The sequence below is a fragment of the Cucumis sativus genome, chromosome 7 (genome assembly GCF_000004075.3).
Source record: "Cucumis sativus cultivar 9930 chromosome 7, Cucumber_9930_V3, whole genome shotgun sequence".
Lineage (NCBI taxonomy): Eukaryota > Viridiplantae > Streptophyta > Magnoliopsida > Cucurbitales > Cucurbitaceae > Cucumis > Cucumis sativus.
In genome coordinates, this window is record NC_026661.2 from 2,116,698 (window position 1) to 2,133,830 (window position 17,133).

A 17,133-nucleotide genomic window follows, 5' to 3' on the forward strand; every position below is an offset into this window, starting at 1 on the left:
AACATGTGTGATCTCAAACAGGAATTTAAGGAATGAATTTTATTGGGATTTAGAGAATTTAGAAGTACTTCAAAATTTCAAGGGATTATAACTAATTTTTGACAAATATAAACCATGGTTATTTAACTTCAACCATTCATCGATCTTTGCCAAATATAGTAAATAAAATTTGGAGGAGAATTTTTCAAACACTATTGATCTTCTTCTCCTATATAAAGAGGGCTGAATGAAAGTGCATATTCAAACCCATTCTTTTCAAGTTAGCCATTAGGACAATATATAAGTAAATAAATAAAGTATAGAAGGCGTAGTAGTGATGGGATTGGCATTACTACCTTTCTTTTTATTGTTGGCATCTACTATTGAAGCCCAATCCCTTTTTGATGTTACAAGATATGGTGCCAAACCTAATACAGATATTACTCAGGCAAGTATATATGCAAAACTGATGAATTTTTTTTTTAATTTATTAGGAAGAAGACTTTAATTTGATGATAGAACTAAACTTTTGCAGGCCTTAGCAAATGCATGGAAGGAAGCATGTATGTCCACAACTCCTAGTAAATTGTTGATTCCAAAAGGAGTATACCAATTAAGTCAATCTTATCTTAAAGGACCTTGCAAGAGTGTTCCTATTCAAGTCCAAGTCGACGGAACACTAAAAGCTCCTCTCCATCCAAATGGAGATGGGTTGGTTCTTTTTGCATACATTGATCAACTAATGTTATCAGGCACGGGAGTTTTTGATGGTCAAGGAAAAGCAGGTTGGGATAAGAATGATTGCCACAAAAAGAAGATATGTACCAAACTTCCCATGGTAAATTGTTTATATATTATTTCAAACCTTTTGCCTCATTTTATATACAATTTAAATCTACATAATTTCAATTACATATGCGTCGTTTTAAATTGAGAGTTTTTTTTTTTTTTTTTTTTAATTCTGATCCCTTATTTGTTTAAATCCATCAGAATTTGAAGTTCAGTTTCATCACCAATTCAATTGTGAAGGACATAACTTCCTTGGACAGTAAAAATTTCCACATCAATCTTTTGGGTTGCAAGAATGTTACTTTTCAACACGTGACAATCAGTGCACCAGAGAATAGTCCCAACACGGATGGAATTCACATAAGTAGCTCTGAACAGATAAACATTCTCGATTCAAAAATCTCAACTGGAGATGATTGTGTGTCTGTTGGAGATAGCAACAAGCAAGTAACTATTACTAATGTAACTTGCGGACCAGGACATGGCATTAGCGTAGGAAGCTTGGGCAAGTACACCAAGGAAAAGGACGTGGTAGGAGTTAGTGTGAAAGCATGCAAATTAATCAATACTACCAACGGTGTTAGAATCAAAACATGGCCAGATTCTGCCGGTGCATTCATAGCCTCTGACATGCACTTTGAAGATATTGAGATGCAAAACGTGAGCAACCCTGTCATTATAGACCAAGAATACTGTCCGTGGAATCAATGCAACAGAAAGGTATATATTGTATTGAAATTATACTTTATTTTGTTTATTAGTTAAACTTCATGAACTAAACAAATACACTTTTGGGACCATTAATATTTCAGGTTCCATCCAAGATTAAGATCAGCAAAGTGAGTTTCAAAAATATTAGAGGCACTTCTGCTACTCCTATCGCAGTGAAGCTTGTTTGCAGCAAAAGTATACCATGTGAAGGTGTAGAAGTCGCTGATATTAACCTCACTTATAGTGGAATACGAGGACCGATTTTGTCTGAATGTGCAAACGTGCAGCCTCTCATTACTGGAAAGCAAAGCCCTCAAATATGTGCTAAGCCTGCTCCTGCTGGTGCTCCATCAACAGACTAATCTTTTCAACCAATGCCACACAAAGTCTGCAAAACCATATGTGAAAGTTTATCACATATCTATATTTAATTCACAACATTATTCTGTATTCATTTTTAACATTCCATAGGTTTGATCCATTCTTTGATGATTCATGAAGCTGATCATGTACCTTTTTTCTTCCTTCCATTTTCTTGTGGGGAATGAAATATATAATGAAAATAAATCATACAATTTTAACTATTCTATCCCTTTAGACGTAGACCTACGTGAGTCGTGTTATAACATTCAATTCTACGAATGTTTTTATAACTTTTAACAACCTGAAATGTGTTATCTAACGTTGTTGAGTTTTGGAATTTTTAAAATTAATTTCTTATGTATTTAGCAAAAGCACTGATATAATTAATTTTTACATAGTTGAAATTAATATCAATCAATCAAAAATCATAATTTAATTAATCAAGCTAGTACTATAATAAAATCTCTAAGCATCCAATAATATCATCGGAATGTATTAAAACATAATTGAATGATCATCGTTAATTTCAAAATCTCACAAATATGTTGAAATAGGTAAAATAATCCTTGGTACCCAAGCTAGAGTATAAACAAATTTGAAATGTAAAAAAATTCATAAAATGATACTGCTTATTGAATTAATTAATTGTTTTTGTCAACTTTTGTAGTTTTGTTATTTGTGAAACATAGGCTTCGAAAGATGCATGGATCAATGACGCATGTGCATCTGTTCCTCTAAGTGCAGTGGTTAGTCTAATAAGAATATTTAAAGTAAGAGAAGGAACATTTAAAGGCCTTTAGAAGGAAAATTCAAAGGCCCTTGTAAGAGCCGTATTGAAATGCGATGGAATATTGCCGGCTCCAAATTGAAACACCTTCATGAAGATAGTTGAATTACTTTTGCATATTTTGATAGAATGAGACTATGAGATGAAGTTTTTGATGGTCAAGGAAAGACATGCTGGGAAAAGAACGATTGCCAAAAACGTATAAATTGTGCTAACTTCCTATTGTAAGTTCTATACCTTTTGTTTTCTTTTCCATTAACCCCATTTGTCTTTGTTGATTCTCAAGGGTTCGTTAGATTTTGCTCTCTATTATTTTTATTTTTACAATTTGGTAAATGCGTTCTTAATACCATATGATAATGATTAAGAAATAAAATATTGAACTAAATTTAACCATATAAAAATTAGGCAAAAGAACTACCTTCTTTTTAAAAATATATATATCAAGACTAAATATAAAGAGAAAACTCATTTTTTCGTCCCTCCCTAAAAGTTTGTGTGCATTATTGCTTTCTCATCGTATCTCTGACACGACTTATTGATCATATAAAATGAGCAGAGCTTAAGATTTGACTTCATTACCAATTCAATTGTGAGGAGAATAACATCATTCAATAGCAAAAACTTTCATGTCAACATCCTAGGATAAAACAACCTCTCACATTCCAAGGTGTTAACATAATTGCACAGAAGATAGTCCCAACACAGATGGAATACATATTGGTCGATCAATTGGGATCTCAATCTTGAAATCTCAAATAGCAACAAGAGACAATTGCATCTCACTTGGAGATGGAAGTAAATGAATAAAAGTCACTAATGTAATATGTGAGCCAGGTCATGGAATAAGCATAGGAAAGTTTTGAAAAATACTCTAACAAAGAACCTTTTGAAGGTGTCATAGTAAACAACTGCACAATAATGAACACCATTAATGGTGTTAGGATCACAACATGGGCAACCTCTTCTGTTGCTGGTATTTCCATCAACAAGAATTTTTGAGACATTACAATGGTCAACGTTAGCAACCCAATTCTCATAGACCAAGAGTATTGTTCTTGGAATCATAGCAATCATCAGGCATTGATCACATTCTTAAAATTTTGATTTAAAAAATTTTCATGCATATTGTCAACTTCATGGATAAACTTTAATTTTTACTCTCATTTTTCAGATTTCGTCAAAGATTAAGATTAATAAAGTGAGCTTCAAGAATATTAGAGGAAGTTCTGCAACTCCAGTGGTAATCAAACTTATTTATAGTAGCAACCTACCATGTGAAGAAGTAAAAGTAGCCAACATTGACTTCGTTTATAATGGAATAAAAGGTTCTATTACATCTTAATGCATAAATGTGAAACTAATATCATTTTGGAAATACAAAATCTTCCCATTTGCTATTCGATCTTACACTACCACTTGAAAATGATGGACAATCTTAATTAGAATATGTAAGACAACTCCTTTGTCTCTTTTATTTTTGTTTTGTTTTTTACTTTTCCAAATAAATTACAAAGAGGTTGGAACATTTGAGGGAAGCTTGGTAACCTAGATTTATTAATGAAAATTCTTGGGTAATTAATATAAGTAGTAGTCCAAATTTAGATTCCTTTTGTCCAATGTCAATATTTGTTCAAACAATTTTATAAAAAATTATGAAACATTTTCTTTTACATGTACATATACATATATACAGTAGTAAACAACATGTGCGATGCACATGAAAATCACACACGAAAAAATTATAATTTTAACTTAACTCTATAAAATTGGAACAATCATTTCAATATTTTTATATTTATATCCTTTTTATATTCACATCATGAATAAAAAATGAACTTATTCAGTGAAGAGACAATGTTGCCATATTTCGAATGTATCTTTGAATTTGATTTGTTTGCACAATTTAAAATTTATTTCTTAATATTTGAGCTTTCAAGTAGCAAAACTTAACCATCTAATCTATTTATATCTAAATAAAATGAAAGATAGAAATGTTGTTAGTTGTTTAATAACATATAGCATTATGTAATATCATAATATGGAAAAGTTACATTATGACCCTAATAACATAGAACATTAACTATCGGTTATTGGATCAATACTCTTTTTTTTAAAAAAAATAAGGAGATGAAAAGTTAAAAAAGTATAACTTCTATCTTGTTGAATTTGAAAATGACCACAAACATTAAATCAATGTGAATATAAAGTTACCACTAAAGCAGAGTAAAAAAAACTTATAATGAAAGGATAAAACATTCACCAAAATCATATTTGTTGTGAGATTATGAAATCATAATTTTCTTTAATGATTTTGTAGGTAAAAAATTAAAGAAAAGACTAATATTATTCTTGCTTAATTTACACGTTTTATTATTTTTATTTATACTTAAATAAATTCCAACAATATTTACATTGTTTTTACAAAATTAAAGTATAAGTAACTCAACCATGTCATTAATATAATAACTTTAATAAAAAAAATTAAATGAAAAAAAAAACATGAGGAATATTTCATGGTTACATTAAAAAAAATTCTCAATACTACATGATTTAAACATTAAAGAGCATAGACATATGTACATGTCAACCACGAAGTTGGTGGTTCAAGTTTCCCCAACTTATTTTGTGTACTAAAAAGAAACCTATAAATGAAGGAATAAACACAAGCATACTTTTATATAAAAAAATAGACAACAAAATTGAAAAAAATAAAAAGAGAAGAATTAGAAGAGAATACAAAAGCATGATTTGATTTCTTCTTCACCTTTAGCATTTTGTTTTGACTTATGAACATAAATGAAAAGAAAATAATGAGATATTTATAACCAAGATTTGAAAAGAAAAGAATTTGAAAGGTTGAAAGAGATAGAGAATGTGAATAGTTGAGAGTTAGAAGATTAAGGAGGGAAGAGAAATGTGAATGGATTTGGATAAATTTAAATGACATAATCAATTGGAGTGAAAATGATACAAACATTACATCAATCGGAATGACAAAATTGTTACTAAAGCAAAACTAAAAAAAGTTATAATAAAAAGGTAAAATGGGGCTAAAAAATTTCTCTTCTTCCATCCATTTATATATACTATAGATAGATATACACATGAAATCATAATGGACTTAAAATATAATAATTCTTTTCAAGCTTTACTTGGACTATGCATTTATAATCAATATCTCATGATGATATCTATTCATTCATGTATACCCTCGTATGAATTCAAGTGTTATAAACAAACAAAAAAAAAAATCAAAAAAAAATAAAGTAAAATCCATATACCTTTCGTACTAGAGAGAATGTGAGTTAATTTAAAATATTTTTTTTTTTGAAAAGGATACGATACGATGGATCAGTAGGTACACCCGGACATCTTCACTAGGTGGACACCTCCTTTGGCACACTCATCATCCCCACTGCATTAATATATAAAATAAATACACGAGAACTAAGTGATCAACCCAAACAAAATACAAAGGGCTAGAGACAAGCCTCAAGCAAGTATAAACTATTAAAAAACATTGAAGATTGATAGCAATAAAGCTAGCGATATAATTGGTAAATAAATGGAATATGCCAACATGAGTTTAGTTTAACTGACACCTCTATGTTCCTATGGACAAGAGGTTCCAGGTTCAAATCATCACCCCCAGCATTTATTACAATACCTTTGGAGAAAAAAAAAATCCTCACAGAACAATTTTGGTATTGAATTTAATGATGTCTTTTTTAACTTGTTTAACGTTTTTGGCGAGATAACACTTTCCGCGACAGTTATTTGATATCATAGAAAAATCATAAAATAATTTTTTATTTTTATTAAAATAAAAAATTTAATTAAAATTACAAATTTATAAAATCTTTTCCCCAAATCTAAAACCCTTCATCTTCCCAAATCCTCCCACAAAGAAGGCCATCTCCAATCCAACCATCTTCCGACCCCATCACCACCACCGCCCCCTCGTGGCCCGTCTGTTCAATCGGGCGCTGCCACAACCTTCTTCTTTTTCTTCCTCTTTTTCTTCTTCAGACTTCAATTCTTTCTCGGAAACCCCAATTTCTCATCCCCTTCATTTCTCAATCCTTCGATCTGTTTATTCTTGCTTCCAGCACTTGTTTTCCTCCAGGTATTGATCACCCTTCTCTTTACTCTCTCAATTACTTTCATATTTTCTTTTCAATTCATTCAAAACCTTCTTCACTCTTGGATTCTTTCTGTGTTGGCTTCATTTTCTTTTCTGGCTTCTATTTTTCTTGTTGGATGTTGAGATGGAGATGGGGTTTATTTTATTTGTTTTGTGATTGTAGCGATTTGATGCTTGGTTTTATGTAGATGAGTGCACATGAAATGTGCTAGTGATAGAGTGTTATGAATCTTTCAAAAATGTCCTGAATGTTCTGGTGGTTGGAGAAAATGAGAAAAGGTTCCAAGCTACCGTCCTACTTATTGAACCAAACATCATCAAATAATCATAGTTTTCCTTTCCTGCCCATAGAAAACTTGAAAAATCTTAACCTTTTGTTCTTTATCATTTGTAAAACCAAGAACCTACGTCAACTGTTTTCATGAATTCTTATTCCACTTTGAATTTTACAGGATTATTGGGACCATTATTAAAGAAGTTGAAAATAATATTGGAAAGAACACACTTCTTACAAACTTCAAAATGGATCCATTACTCATTTTGTGCAAGAAATTTGTGGAACTCGTGGAGATCTTGGTAAGTTGTGATGCAATTCTGAAGTATTTTGTTGGTGTGGAATAGTTTATCTTGCATGTACCTAACACAATGATTATGTTTGCTTGATTGTATTTCTATTTTTCATTTTCTTTTGCTTTTCTTAAAGGTTTTGAGTGAACTCAAGTTTATGGTAGATTGGGGTACATTAAAGTTTATTAACTTATTCATCATTGTCCCATTGCATAATGTCCTATATAAGATTATGAATTTCTCAGTGGATTAGTTTAAATCATTCCTCACATTTTATATTTGATACTTTAATTGTGATCTTGTCACTTTAATACTTTGCTTTAGCAGTTTTTAGTCCCACCTTATTTTGTCAAAGGTGTGTATATATATATTGTTATATTTTTTAATTTTTCTTAAAGTTTATAAAGCATGGAAAGTAAGTTGAAAAGTAGTTTCTCGTTAGCTTTTGTTTCTAGAAACATGTCTTTTATGTACATAGTTCTCTTTAGGGTTTGTTGAAATTGGTTTGTTGTGAATATCTATAGATCGTATGAAAGTCACAAAAAAGAAAAAAAAATTGGTTTGTTTGTCTTTGAATATCTTTGAAATTTTTATTTCAATGTTTGTTTGTTTATTGATTTTAGGTATATGTTAATTCTTCTTTGACTTATTATGCCTAGCTAATTATGAAGAACAATTTAAGTTAGGAACTTATTGGATGCGTTCAAGGTTATATTTAAGTATCTACGACCTTTAAACCATAGTTTAATGTTTATGGTTCAAGTATATGTTAAAGGTTGGAATGAGACTTAAGTGTCCAAAATCTTAAAAGGTTGCTTATGTTAATTTTGACTACAAATTAAAAGCCTTCAAACCATAAGTTTGAACCTCTGGGTACGTATTGTCTGATGTTCATCTTTTAAGGACTAGAACTACGAATCAGTACAACTTTTACACTGTTACCAACACATTTGTTTTGATAAGTCTTCTGTCTAGCTAATTTAATTTTGTAGGTGATACAGGTTATAATGGTTGATTTTGTCTTGTAAAATATTAAAAGTGCAGTTATCCCACATTGTTCTTGTAGTGTACCCTTTTGATAAATTATGTTAATAACGTGTTTCGAAATTGGAGCTTTTGCATTTTGTTATGTCGCTTGTTTATTGATTAATGGTAATTTGTTGTATAAAGTCTACCCTAATCTATTTGTTTATTGGAGGAGATTGTTGATTTTTCTTCCCCGTATTTTATTTCTTCAAGTTAAACTAAATGAATAATGAACCCCATTTTATTCATTTTTGCTATTTGGTATCTCATTGTATTTTTTTTTTATTAAAATGAAGTTTGTTTAATGATCAATAGTAGATTAAGATATTATGAATTGTTTGTATCTGTAAAGAAGAGTGAAGGGAAGGGATTTGAAAAGATTCAGAATTAGCCCCCATTATAACCATATCGTTTTTAGTCTGCGACATTTAATTTAGGTTAGGTTTATCATCATTTCTTTAGTATTGTCTTCACCTTCAAGAAGAAAGGGTTGAATTAACAAGTTTTTGAACATTAGAAACTAGTTTTCGTGTTTTAAATTTAGCTACAAATTCGAACCTTTGTCTAACGAAGATGAAAAATATTGTACAGAAAATGTGAGAAAACAATTACACTTTTAAATAATTAAAAATCAAATGATCATTAAACTGAAACTTTAATCTTTATTTTCCGGATGAAAATTGTACTTTTATCCATTTGCTGGGCAAATATTTGCTTTTGGGCTTTTCCTGTCACCTTTGTAAGTTCTAGTTATCTGCTCTACTAGACTTTCTAGATAAGTAATGGTGGTAGACTTTATATGCTCACCTTTGTAAGTTTTATGAAAATGTAACATTGAAAAGGTATTACTTATGGGTATTTATGTTCAATCTTATTTTGTTGTGAGTAATTGAGATGCATAATATACACTAGAAATTTGTTAAAGTGTTAGACTTATCTGTTTTTTTTTTTTATTAGGGTTAGAAGGACTTCAAAGTACGTTTTGTTAAAGCAAATTTGATCTTTATATGGCTAGGTTGATGAGTTTCCAATTTCAAAAGTCTACCTAAAGCTCTATTGTTTTTTTAACTCAAAGGTAAAAAAGAGTAAAGTCTATGGACTTGCACCGAATAGAGTCATAGTAAGTTTCCAATTTCAAAAGTTTACCGAAAGCTCTATTGTTTGTTGATGAGTTTCCATAGAATTTTGAAGGTTTTAGAAGAGTTGTGGAAATTTGGGACAATACCACCCTCCTTACTTGTATTTATTCTCATCCTTATTAAGTTTTTCTAACTACGTTTCTGTGAAATTACCAACTAGTGTAACTATGTTTTTTTTAGCTTGTGGTCATATGTCGATTTCTCAATGTCAATAATATTTGCAAACTTACAATTGGTTGTTATCCAAGAAGAAGAAAACTCAAACCTTTTATTTGATTATTTTGTTTGGTTTCTAGCATTTAGTACTACTTTACTTTTTGGTTGATGGTTGTGATTTTTTTATGTCAGTTTGTCCTAGTATGAAAGATTTAACCATGGTTCAAGCAACAAAGAATATTTTCAGAGGTGAATGATTACTGGTTGGTTGTTTATGCTTGTACAGAAAATCATGTTTTATGTATTATGATGGTTCTTACACTAGTTTTGATTAAGGACTGTAATTTCATACTTGTAAATCGTTCAAACTTGATTGGAAATGTACGAATATTGCAAAGTGTATTATAGTGTATATATATTAAAATGTTGACCATTTGTTTCTATATGAGCGTTATATATTTTAACATTATTGTCGTTCAAATGGTTCGTGTAATGGCGGAGCGACAAGAAGAACAAGGAAAAACGGTAGTCATTGAAGAATTTGCAACAGGAAATAAATGTCATAATATATAAATTCGTTACACTCCATAATTGTCGTCAATATTAAAACAATAACATTTTTTATAAGAAAAACTGTCACGATTGCCCTATATTTGACAGAAAAAAATGTCGTCAATAGCAAAACAATGTCATTTAATTTCTAAAAAAACTGTCACAATTGACATATACATGACATTTAAAAAATGTCATAATAAACGAATTCACGACATTTTTAAACTGTCGTTAATATGCAAATGATGACAGTTATTTGTTGTCATAATATAAAATATGACAGTTATTTGTTGTTATAAAGTAATAATTAACGAATTTATTTTCTGTCATGAAAAAACTTATTGTGTCAGTTTTCAAAAAATTTTATGGAATGACTTTTCATAACTCCCGCTTCTATGACTGTAAATAATTGTCACAGATTTTATTCGCGAAAGAAAATAATTATCATCGTAGACCACTTTTCTTGTACTGATCGAACATTTGTTGAACCATCACTTGATCGCTAATCTTTTCTAGAATGACACACACATGTCATCACACAAACACATTTGTGAAATCCATATATCTTACAACAACAATATTGCTATACGTTTGAAAATAACATAGGTTTAATTTGCTCCATTTATTTAAGAATGAATGCAATGGATGATCATGCACATTCTTTCAATAATAGTATATACATTCTTCAAAGTGATATTACAACTCTAGCTAATTTATTTTATATCCATGTAAGATACACTCATCCATGATTTTTGTTTCATCATTTTTGTTTCTAATATAATCTAAATTTTGACTCACTCATCCTTGATTATCAACGAGAATTTAATATCACATAATTGTTATGTCGTAGATTAAACATATATAGATCTATTTTTGTTCAACTTGTTTTAAGCCACTTGTATTGCACAATGTGAGGTTTGAACATGCGTGGTTTAAAGAGGAATTTAAGGAATGAATTTTATTGGGATTTAGAGAATTAGAAGTACTTCAAAATTTCAAGGGATTATAACTAATTTTTGACAAATATAAACCATGGTTATTTAACTTCAACCATTCATCGATCTTTGCCAAATATAGTAAATAAAATTTGGAAGAGAATTTTTCAAACACTATTGATCTTCTTCTCCTATATAAAGAGGGCTGAATGAAAGTGCATATTCAAACCCATTCTTTTCAAGTTAGCCATTAGGACAATATATAAGTAAATAAATAAAGTATAGAAGGCGTAGTAGTGATGGGATTGGCATTACTACCTTTCTTTTTATTGTTGGCATCTACTATTGAAGCCCAATCCCTTTTTGATGTTACAAGATATGGTGCCAAACCTAATACAGATATTACTCAGGCAAGTATATATGCAAAACTGATGAATTTTTTTTTTTAATTTATTAGGAAGAAGACTTTAATTTGATGATAGAACTAAACTTTTGCAGGCCTTAGCAAATGCATGGAAGGAAGCATGTATGTCCACAACTCCTAGTAAATTGTTGATTCCAAAAGGAGTATACCAATTAAGTCAATCTTATCTTAAAGGACCTTGCAAGAGTGTTCCTATTCAAGTCCAAGTCGACGGAACACTAAAAGCTCCTCTCCATCCAAATGGAGATGGGTTGGTTCTTTTTGCATACATTGATCAACTAATGTTATCAGGCACGGGAGTTTTTGATGGTCAAGGAAAAGCAGGTTGGGATAAGAATGATTGCCACAAAAAGAAGATATGTACCAAACTTCCCATGGTAAATTGTTTATATATTATTTCAAACCTTTTGCCTCATTTTATATACAATTTAAATCTACATAATTTCAATTACATATGGGTCGTTTTAAATTGAGAGTTTTTTTTTTTTTTTTAAATTCTGATCCCTTATTTGTTTAAATCCATCAGAATTTGAAGTTCAGTTTCATCACCAATTCAATTGTGAAGGACATAACTTCCTTGGACAGTAAAAATTTCCACATCAATCTTTTGGGTTGCAAGAATGTTACTTTTCAACACGTGACAATCAGTGCACCAGAGAATAGTCCCAACACGGATGGAATTCACATAAGTAGCTCTGAACAGATAAACATTCTCGATTCAAAAATCTCAACTGGAGATGATTGTGTGTCTGTTGGAGATAGCAACAAGCAAGTAACTATTACTAATGTAACTTGCGGACCAGGACATGGCATTAGCGTAGGAAGCTTGGGCAAGTACACCAAGGAAAAAGACGTGGTAGGAGTTACTGTGAAAGCATGCAAATTAATCAATACTACCAACGGTGTCAGAATCAAAACATGGCCAGATTCTGCCGGTGCATTCATAGCCTCTGACATGCACTTTGAAGATATTGAGATGCAAAACGTGAGCAACCCTGTCATTATAGACCAAGAATACTGTCCGTGGAATCAATGCAACAGAAAGGTATATATTGTATTGAAATTATACTTTATTTTGTTTATTAGTTAAACTTCATGAACTAAACAAATACACTTTTGGGACCATTAATATTTCAGGTTCCATCCAAGATTAAGATCAGCAAAGTGAGTTTCAAAAATATTAGAGGCACTTCTGCTACTCCTATCGCAGTGAAGCTTGTTTGCAGCAAAAGTATACCATGTGAAGGTGTAGAAGTCGCTGATATTAACCTCACTTATAGTGGAATACGAGGACCGATTTTGTCTGAATGTGCAAACGTGCAGCCTCTCATTACTGGAAAGCAAAGCCCTCAAATATGTGCTAAGCCTGCTCCTGCTGGTGCTCCATCAACAGACTAATCTTTTCAACCAATGCCACACAAAGTCTGCAAAACCATATGTGAAAGTTTATCACATATCTATATTTAATTCACAACATTATTTTGTATTCATTTTTAACATTCCATAGGTTTGATCCATTCTTTGATGATTCATGAAGCTGATCATGTACCTTTTTTCTTCCTTCCATTTTCTTCTGGGGAATGAAATATATAATGAAAATAATTCATACAATTTTAACTATTCTATCCCTTTAGACGTAGACCTACGTGAGTCGTGTTATAACATTCAATTCTACGAATGTTTTGATAACTCTTAACAACCTCAAATGTGTTATCAAACGTTGTTGAGTTTTGGAATTTTTAAAATTAATTTCTTATGTATTTAGCAAAAGCACTGATATAATTAATTTTTACATAGTTGAAATTAATATTCAATCAATCAAAAATCATAATTTAATTAATCAAGCTAGTACTATAATAAAATCTCTAAGCATCCAATAATATCATCGGAATGTATTAAAACATAATTGAATGATCATCGTTAAGTTCAAAATCTCAAAAATATGTTGAAATAGGTAAAATAATCCTTCGTACCCAAGCTAGAGTATAATCAAATTTGAAATGTAAAAAAAAATCACAAAATGATATTGCTTATTGAATTAATTAATTGTTTTTGTCAACTTTTGTAGTTTTGTTACTTGTGAAACATAGGCTTTGAAATATGCATGGATCAATGACGCATGTGCATCTGTTCGTCCAAGTGCGATGGTTCTTCTAAGGAGAATATTTAAAGTAAGAGAAGGAGAATTTAAGGCCCTTGTAATAGCCTATTGAATTGCGATGGAACATTGTCGGCTCCGAAACACTTTCATGAAGATAGTTGAATTACTTTGCATATGTTGATAGAATGAGACTATCAAATGGAGTTTTTGATGGCCAAGGAAAGGCATGTTCGGAAAAGAATGATTGCCATTAACGTATAAATTTTTCTAACCTCCGTATTGTAAGTTCTATACCTTTTGTTTTCTCTTCCATTAACCCCATTCGTCTTTGTTGATTCTGAAAGGGTTCGTTAGATTGTATTCTCTATTATTTTCATTTTTACAATTTGGTAAATGTGTTGTTAGTACCATATGATGATTAAGAAATAAAATATTGAACTAAATTTAACCATATAAAATTGAGGCAAAAGAGCTAACTTATTTTTAAAAAATATATATCAAGACTAAATATTTAGAGAAAACTCATATTTTCATCCCTCCCTAAAAGTTTGTGTGCATTATTGCTTTCTCACCGTATCTCTTACACGACTTATTGATCATATAAAATGATCAAAGTTTAAGATTTGACTTCATTACCAATTCAATTGTGAGGAGAATAACATCATTCGATAGCAAAAACTTCCATGTCAACATCCTAGGGTGAAAGAACCTCACATTCCAAGGTGTTAACATAATTGCACCAGAAGATCGTCCGAACACAGATGGAATACACATTGATCGATCAATTGGGATCTCAATCTTAAAATCTCGAATAACAACAAGAGTCAATTGCATCTCACTTGGAGATGGAAGCAAACAAATAAAAGTCACAAATGTGATATGTGGGCCATGTCATGGAATAAGCATAGGAAAGTCTTGAAAAATAAACAAATGAAGAACCTATATATCGAAAGTGTCATAGTAAAGAACTGCACAATAATGAACATCACTAATGGTGTTAGGATCAAAACATGGTACACCTCTCATGTTGCTGGTATTGCCATCAACAAGAATTTTTCAGACATTACAATGGTCAATGTTAGCAACCAAATTCTCATAGACCAAGAGTATTGTCCTTGGAATCATAGCAATCATCAGGCATTGATCACATTCTTGAAATTTTGATTTTAAAAGTTTTCATGCATATTGTCAACTTCATGGATAAACTTTAATTTTCACTCTCATTTTTCAGATTTTGTCAAAGATTAAGTTTAATAAAGTGAGCTTCGAGAATATTAGAGGAAGTTCTGCAACTCCAGTGGAAATCAAACTTATTTGTAGTAGCAACCTACCATGTGAAGAAGTAAAACTTATGTTTCATGCTTTTTTTTTCTAATATAATCTAAATTTCGACTCACTCATCCTTGATTATCAACGAGAATTTAATATCACATAATTGTTATGTTGTAGATTTTTATATTGTCGATTGAAACATATATAGATCTATTTTTGTTCAACTTGTTTTAAGCCACTTGTGTTGCACACTGTGAGGTTTGAACATGCGTGGTCTCAAAGAGGAATTTAAGGAATGAATTTTATTGGGATTTAGAGAATTAGAAGTACTTCAAAATTTCAAGGGATTATAACTAATTTTTGACAAATATAAACCATGGTTATTTAACTTCAACCATTCATCGATCTTTGCCAAATATAGTAAATAAAATTTGGAAGAGAATTTTTCAAACACTATTGATCTTCTTCTCCTATATAAAGAGGGCTGAATGAAAGTGCATATTCAAACCCATTCTTTTCAAGTTAGCCATTAGGACAATATATAAGTAAATAAATAAAGTATAGAAGGCGTAGTAGTGATGGGATTGGCATTACTACCTTTCTTTTTATTGTTGGCATCTACTATTGAAGCCCAATCCCTTTTTGATGTTACAAGATATGGTGCCAAACCTAATACAGATATTACTCAGGCAAGTATATATGCAAAACTGATGAACTTTTTTTTTTAATTTATTAGGAAGAAGACTTTAATTTGATGATAGAACTAAACTTTTGCAGGCCTTAGCAAATGCATGGAAGGAAGCATGTATGTCCACAACTCCTAGTAAATTGTTGATTCCAAAAGGAGTATACCAATTAAGTCAATCTTATCTTAAAGGACCTTGCAAGAGTGTTCCTATTCAAGTCCAAGTCGACGGAACACTAAAAGCTCCTCTCCATCCAAATGGAGATGGGTTGGTTCTTTTTGCATACATTGATCAACTAATGTTATCAGGCACGGGAGTTTTTGATGGTCAAGGAAAAGCAGGTTGGGATAAGAATGATTGCCACAAAAAGAAGATATGTACCAAACTTCCCATGGTAAATTGTTTATATATTATTTCAAACCTTTTGCCTCATTTTATATACAATTTAAATCTACATAATTTCAATTACATATGCGTCGTTTTAAATTGAGAGTTTTTTTTTTTTTTTTTTTATTCTGATCCCTTATTTGTTTAAATCCATCAGAATTTGAAGTTCAGTTTCATCACCAATTCAATTGTGAAGGACATAACTTCCTTGGACAGTAAAAATTTCCACATCAATCTTTTGGGTTGCAAGAATGTTACTTTTCAACACGTGACAATCAGTGCACCAGAGAATAGTCCCAACACGGATGGAATTCACATAAGTAGCTCTGAACAGATAAACATTCTCGATTCAAAAATCTCAACTGGAGATGATTGTGTGTCTGTTGGAGATAGCAACAAGCAAGTAACTATTACTAATGTAACTTGCGGACCAGGACATGGCATTAGCGTAGGAAGCTTGGGCAAGTACACCAAGGAAAAAGACGTGGTAGGAGTTACTGTGAAAGCATGCAAATTAATCAATACTACCAACGGTGTCAGAATCAAAACATGGCCAGATTCTGCCGGTGCATTCATAGCCTCTGACATGCACTTTGAAGATATTGAGATGCAAAACGTGAGCAACCCTGTCATTATAGACCAAGAATACTGTCCGTGGAATCAATGCAACAGAAAGGTATATATTGTATTGAAATTATACTTTATTTTGTTTATTAGTTAAACTTCATGAACTAAACAAATACACTTTTGGGACCATTAATATTTCAGGTTCCATCCAAGATTAAGATCAGCAAAGTGAGTTTCAAAAATATTAGAGGCACTTCTGCTACTCCTATCGCAGTGAAGCTTGTTTGCAGCAAAAGTATACCATGTGAAGGTGTAGAAGTCGCTGATATTAACCTCACTTATAGTGGAATACGAGGACCGATTTTGTCTGAATGTGCAAACGTGCAGCCTCTCATTACTGGAAAGCAAAGCCCTCAAATATGTGCTAAGCCTGCTCCTGCTGGTGCTCCATCAACAGACTAATCTTTTCAACCAATGCCACACAAAGTCTGCAAAACCATATGTGAAAGTTTATCACATATCTATATTTAATTCACAACTTTATT

The 17,133-nt window shown here is 31.1% G+C and overlaps 3 protein-coding genes across 3 annotated transcripts; all 3 read left to right on the top strand.

The window, feature by feature from the left end:
• Positions 1–248: 248 nt before the first annotated feature.
• Positions 249–1,910, top strand: LOC116405167 (exopolygalacturonase-like). Its single transcript, XM_031888957.1, has 4 exons — positions 249–427; positions 515–817; positions 970–1,488; positions 1,581–1,910. Exons 1-4 carry the CDS (start codon positions 317–319, stop codon positions 1,839–1,841), a joined length of 1,194 nt encoding a protein of 397 aa, XP_031744817.1. The 5' UTR covers positions 249–316; the 3' UTR covers positions 1,842–1,910.
• Positions 1,911–11,382: 9,472 nt separating this feature from the next.
• On the top strand, positions 11,383–13,042 carry LOC116405166 (exopolygalacturonase-like). The gene is made up of 4 exons (XM_031888956.1): positions 11,383–11,561; positions 11,650–11,952; positions 12,102–12,620; positions 12,713–13,042. The coding sequence occupies exons 1-4, from the start codon at positions 11,451–11,453 to the stop codon at positions 12,971–12,973; spliced, it is 1,194 nt and encodes a 397-aa protein (XP_031744816.1). The 5' UTR covers positions 11,383–11,450; the 3' UTR covers positions 12,974–13,042.
• A 2,416-nt stretch (positions 13,043–15,458) lies between these two features.
• On the top strand, positions 15,459–17,119 carry LOC116405165 (exopolygalacturonase-like). Its single transcript, XM_031888954.1, has 4 exons — positions 15,459–15,637; positions 15,726–16,028; positions 16,179–16,697; positions 16,790–17,119. The coding sequence occupies exons 1-4, from the start codon at positions 15,527–15,529 to the stop codon at positions 17,048–17,050; spliced, it is 1,194 nt and encodes a 397-aa protein (XP_031744814.1). The 5' UTR covers positions 15,459–15,526; the 3' UTR covers positions 17,051–17,119.
• The last annotated feature ends 14 nt before the right edge of the window (positions 17,120–17,133 follow it).

Coding starts and splice junctions, on each gene's coding strand:
- LOC116405167 (XM_031888957.1), top strand. CDS start 317: ATGGGATTGGCATTACTACCTTTCTTTTTATTGTTGGCATCTACTATT. Junction 428..514: donor CTAATACAGATATTACTCAG/GCAAGTATATAT, acceptor AAACTTTTGCAG/GCCTTAGCAAATGCATGGAA. Junction 1,489..1,580: donor GGAATCAATGCAACAGAAAG/GTATATATTGTA, acceptor TTAATATTTCAG/GTTCCATCCAAGATTAAGAT.
- LOC116405166 (XM_031888956.1), top strand. CDS start 11,451: ATGGGATTGGCATTACTACCTTTCTTTTTATTGTTGGCATCTACTATT. Junction 11,562..11,649: donor CTAATACAGATATTACTCAG/GCAAGTATATAT, acceptor AAACTTTTGCAG/GCCTTAGCAAATGCATGGAA. Junction 12,621..12,712: donor GGAATCAATGCAACAGAAAG/GTATATATTGTA, acceptor TTAATATTTCAG/GTTCCATCCAAGATTAAGAT.
- LOC116405165 (XM_031888954.1), top strand. CDS start 15,527: ATGGGATTGGCATTACTACCTTTCTTTTTATTGTTGGCATCTACTATT. Junction 15,638..15,725: donor CTAATACAGATATTACTCAG/GCAAGTATATAT, acceptor AAACTTTTGCAG/GCCTTAGCAAATGCATGGAA. Junction 16,698..16,789: donor GGAATCAATGCAACAGAAAG/GTATATATTGTA, acceptor TTAATATTTCAG/GTTCCATCCAAGATTAAGAT.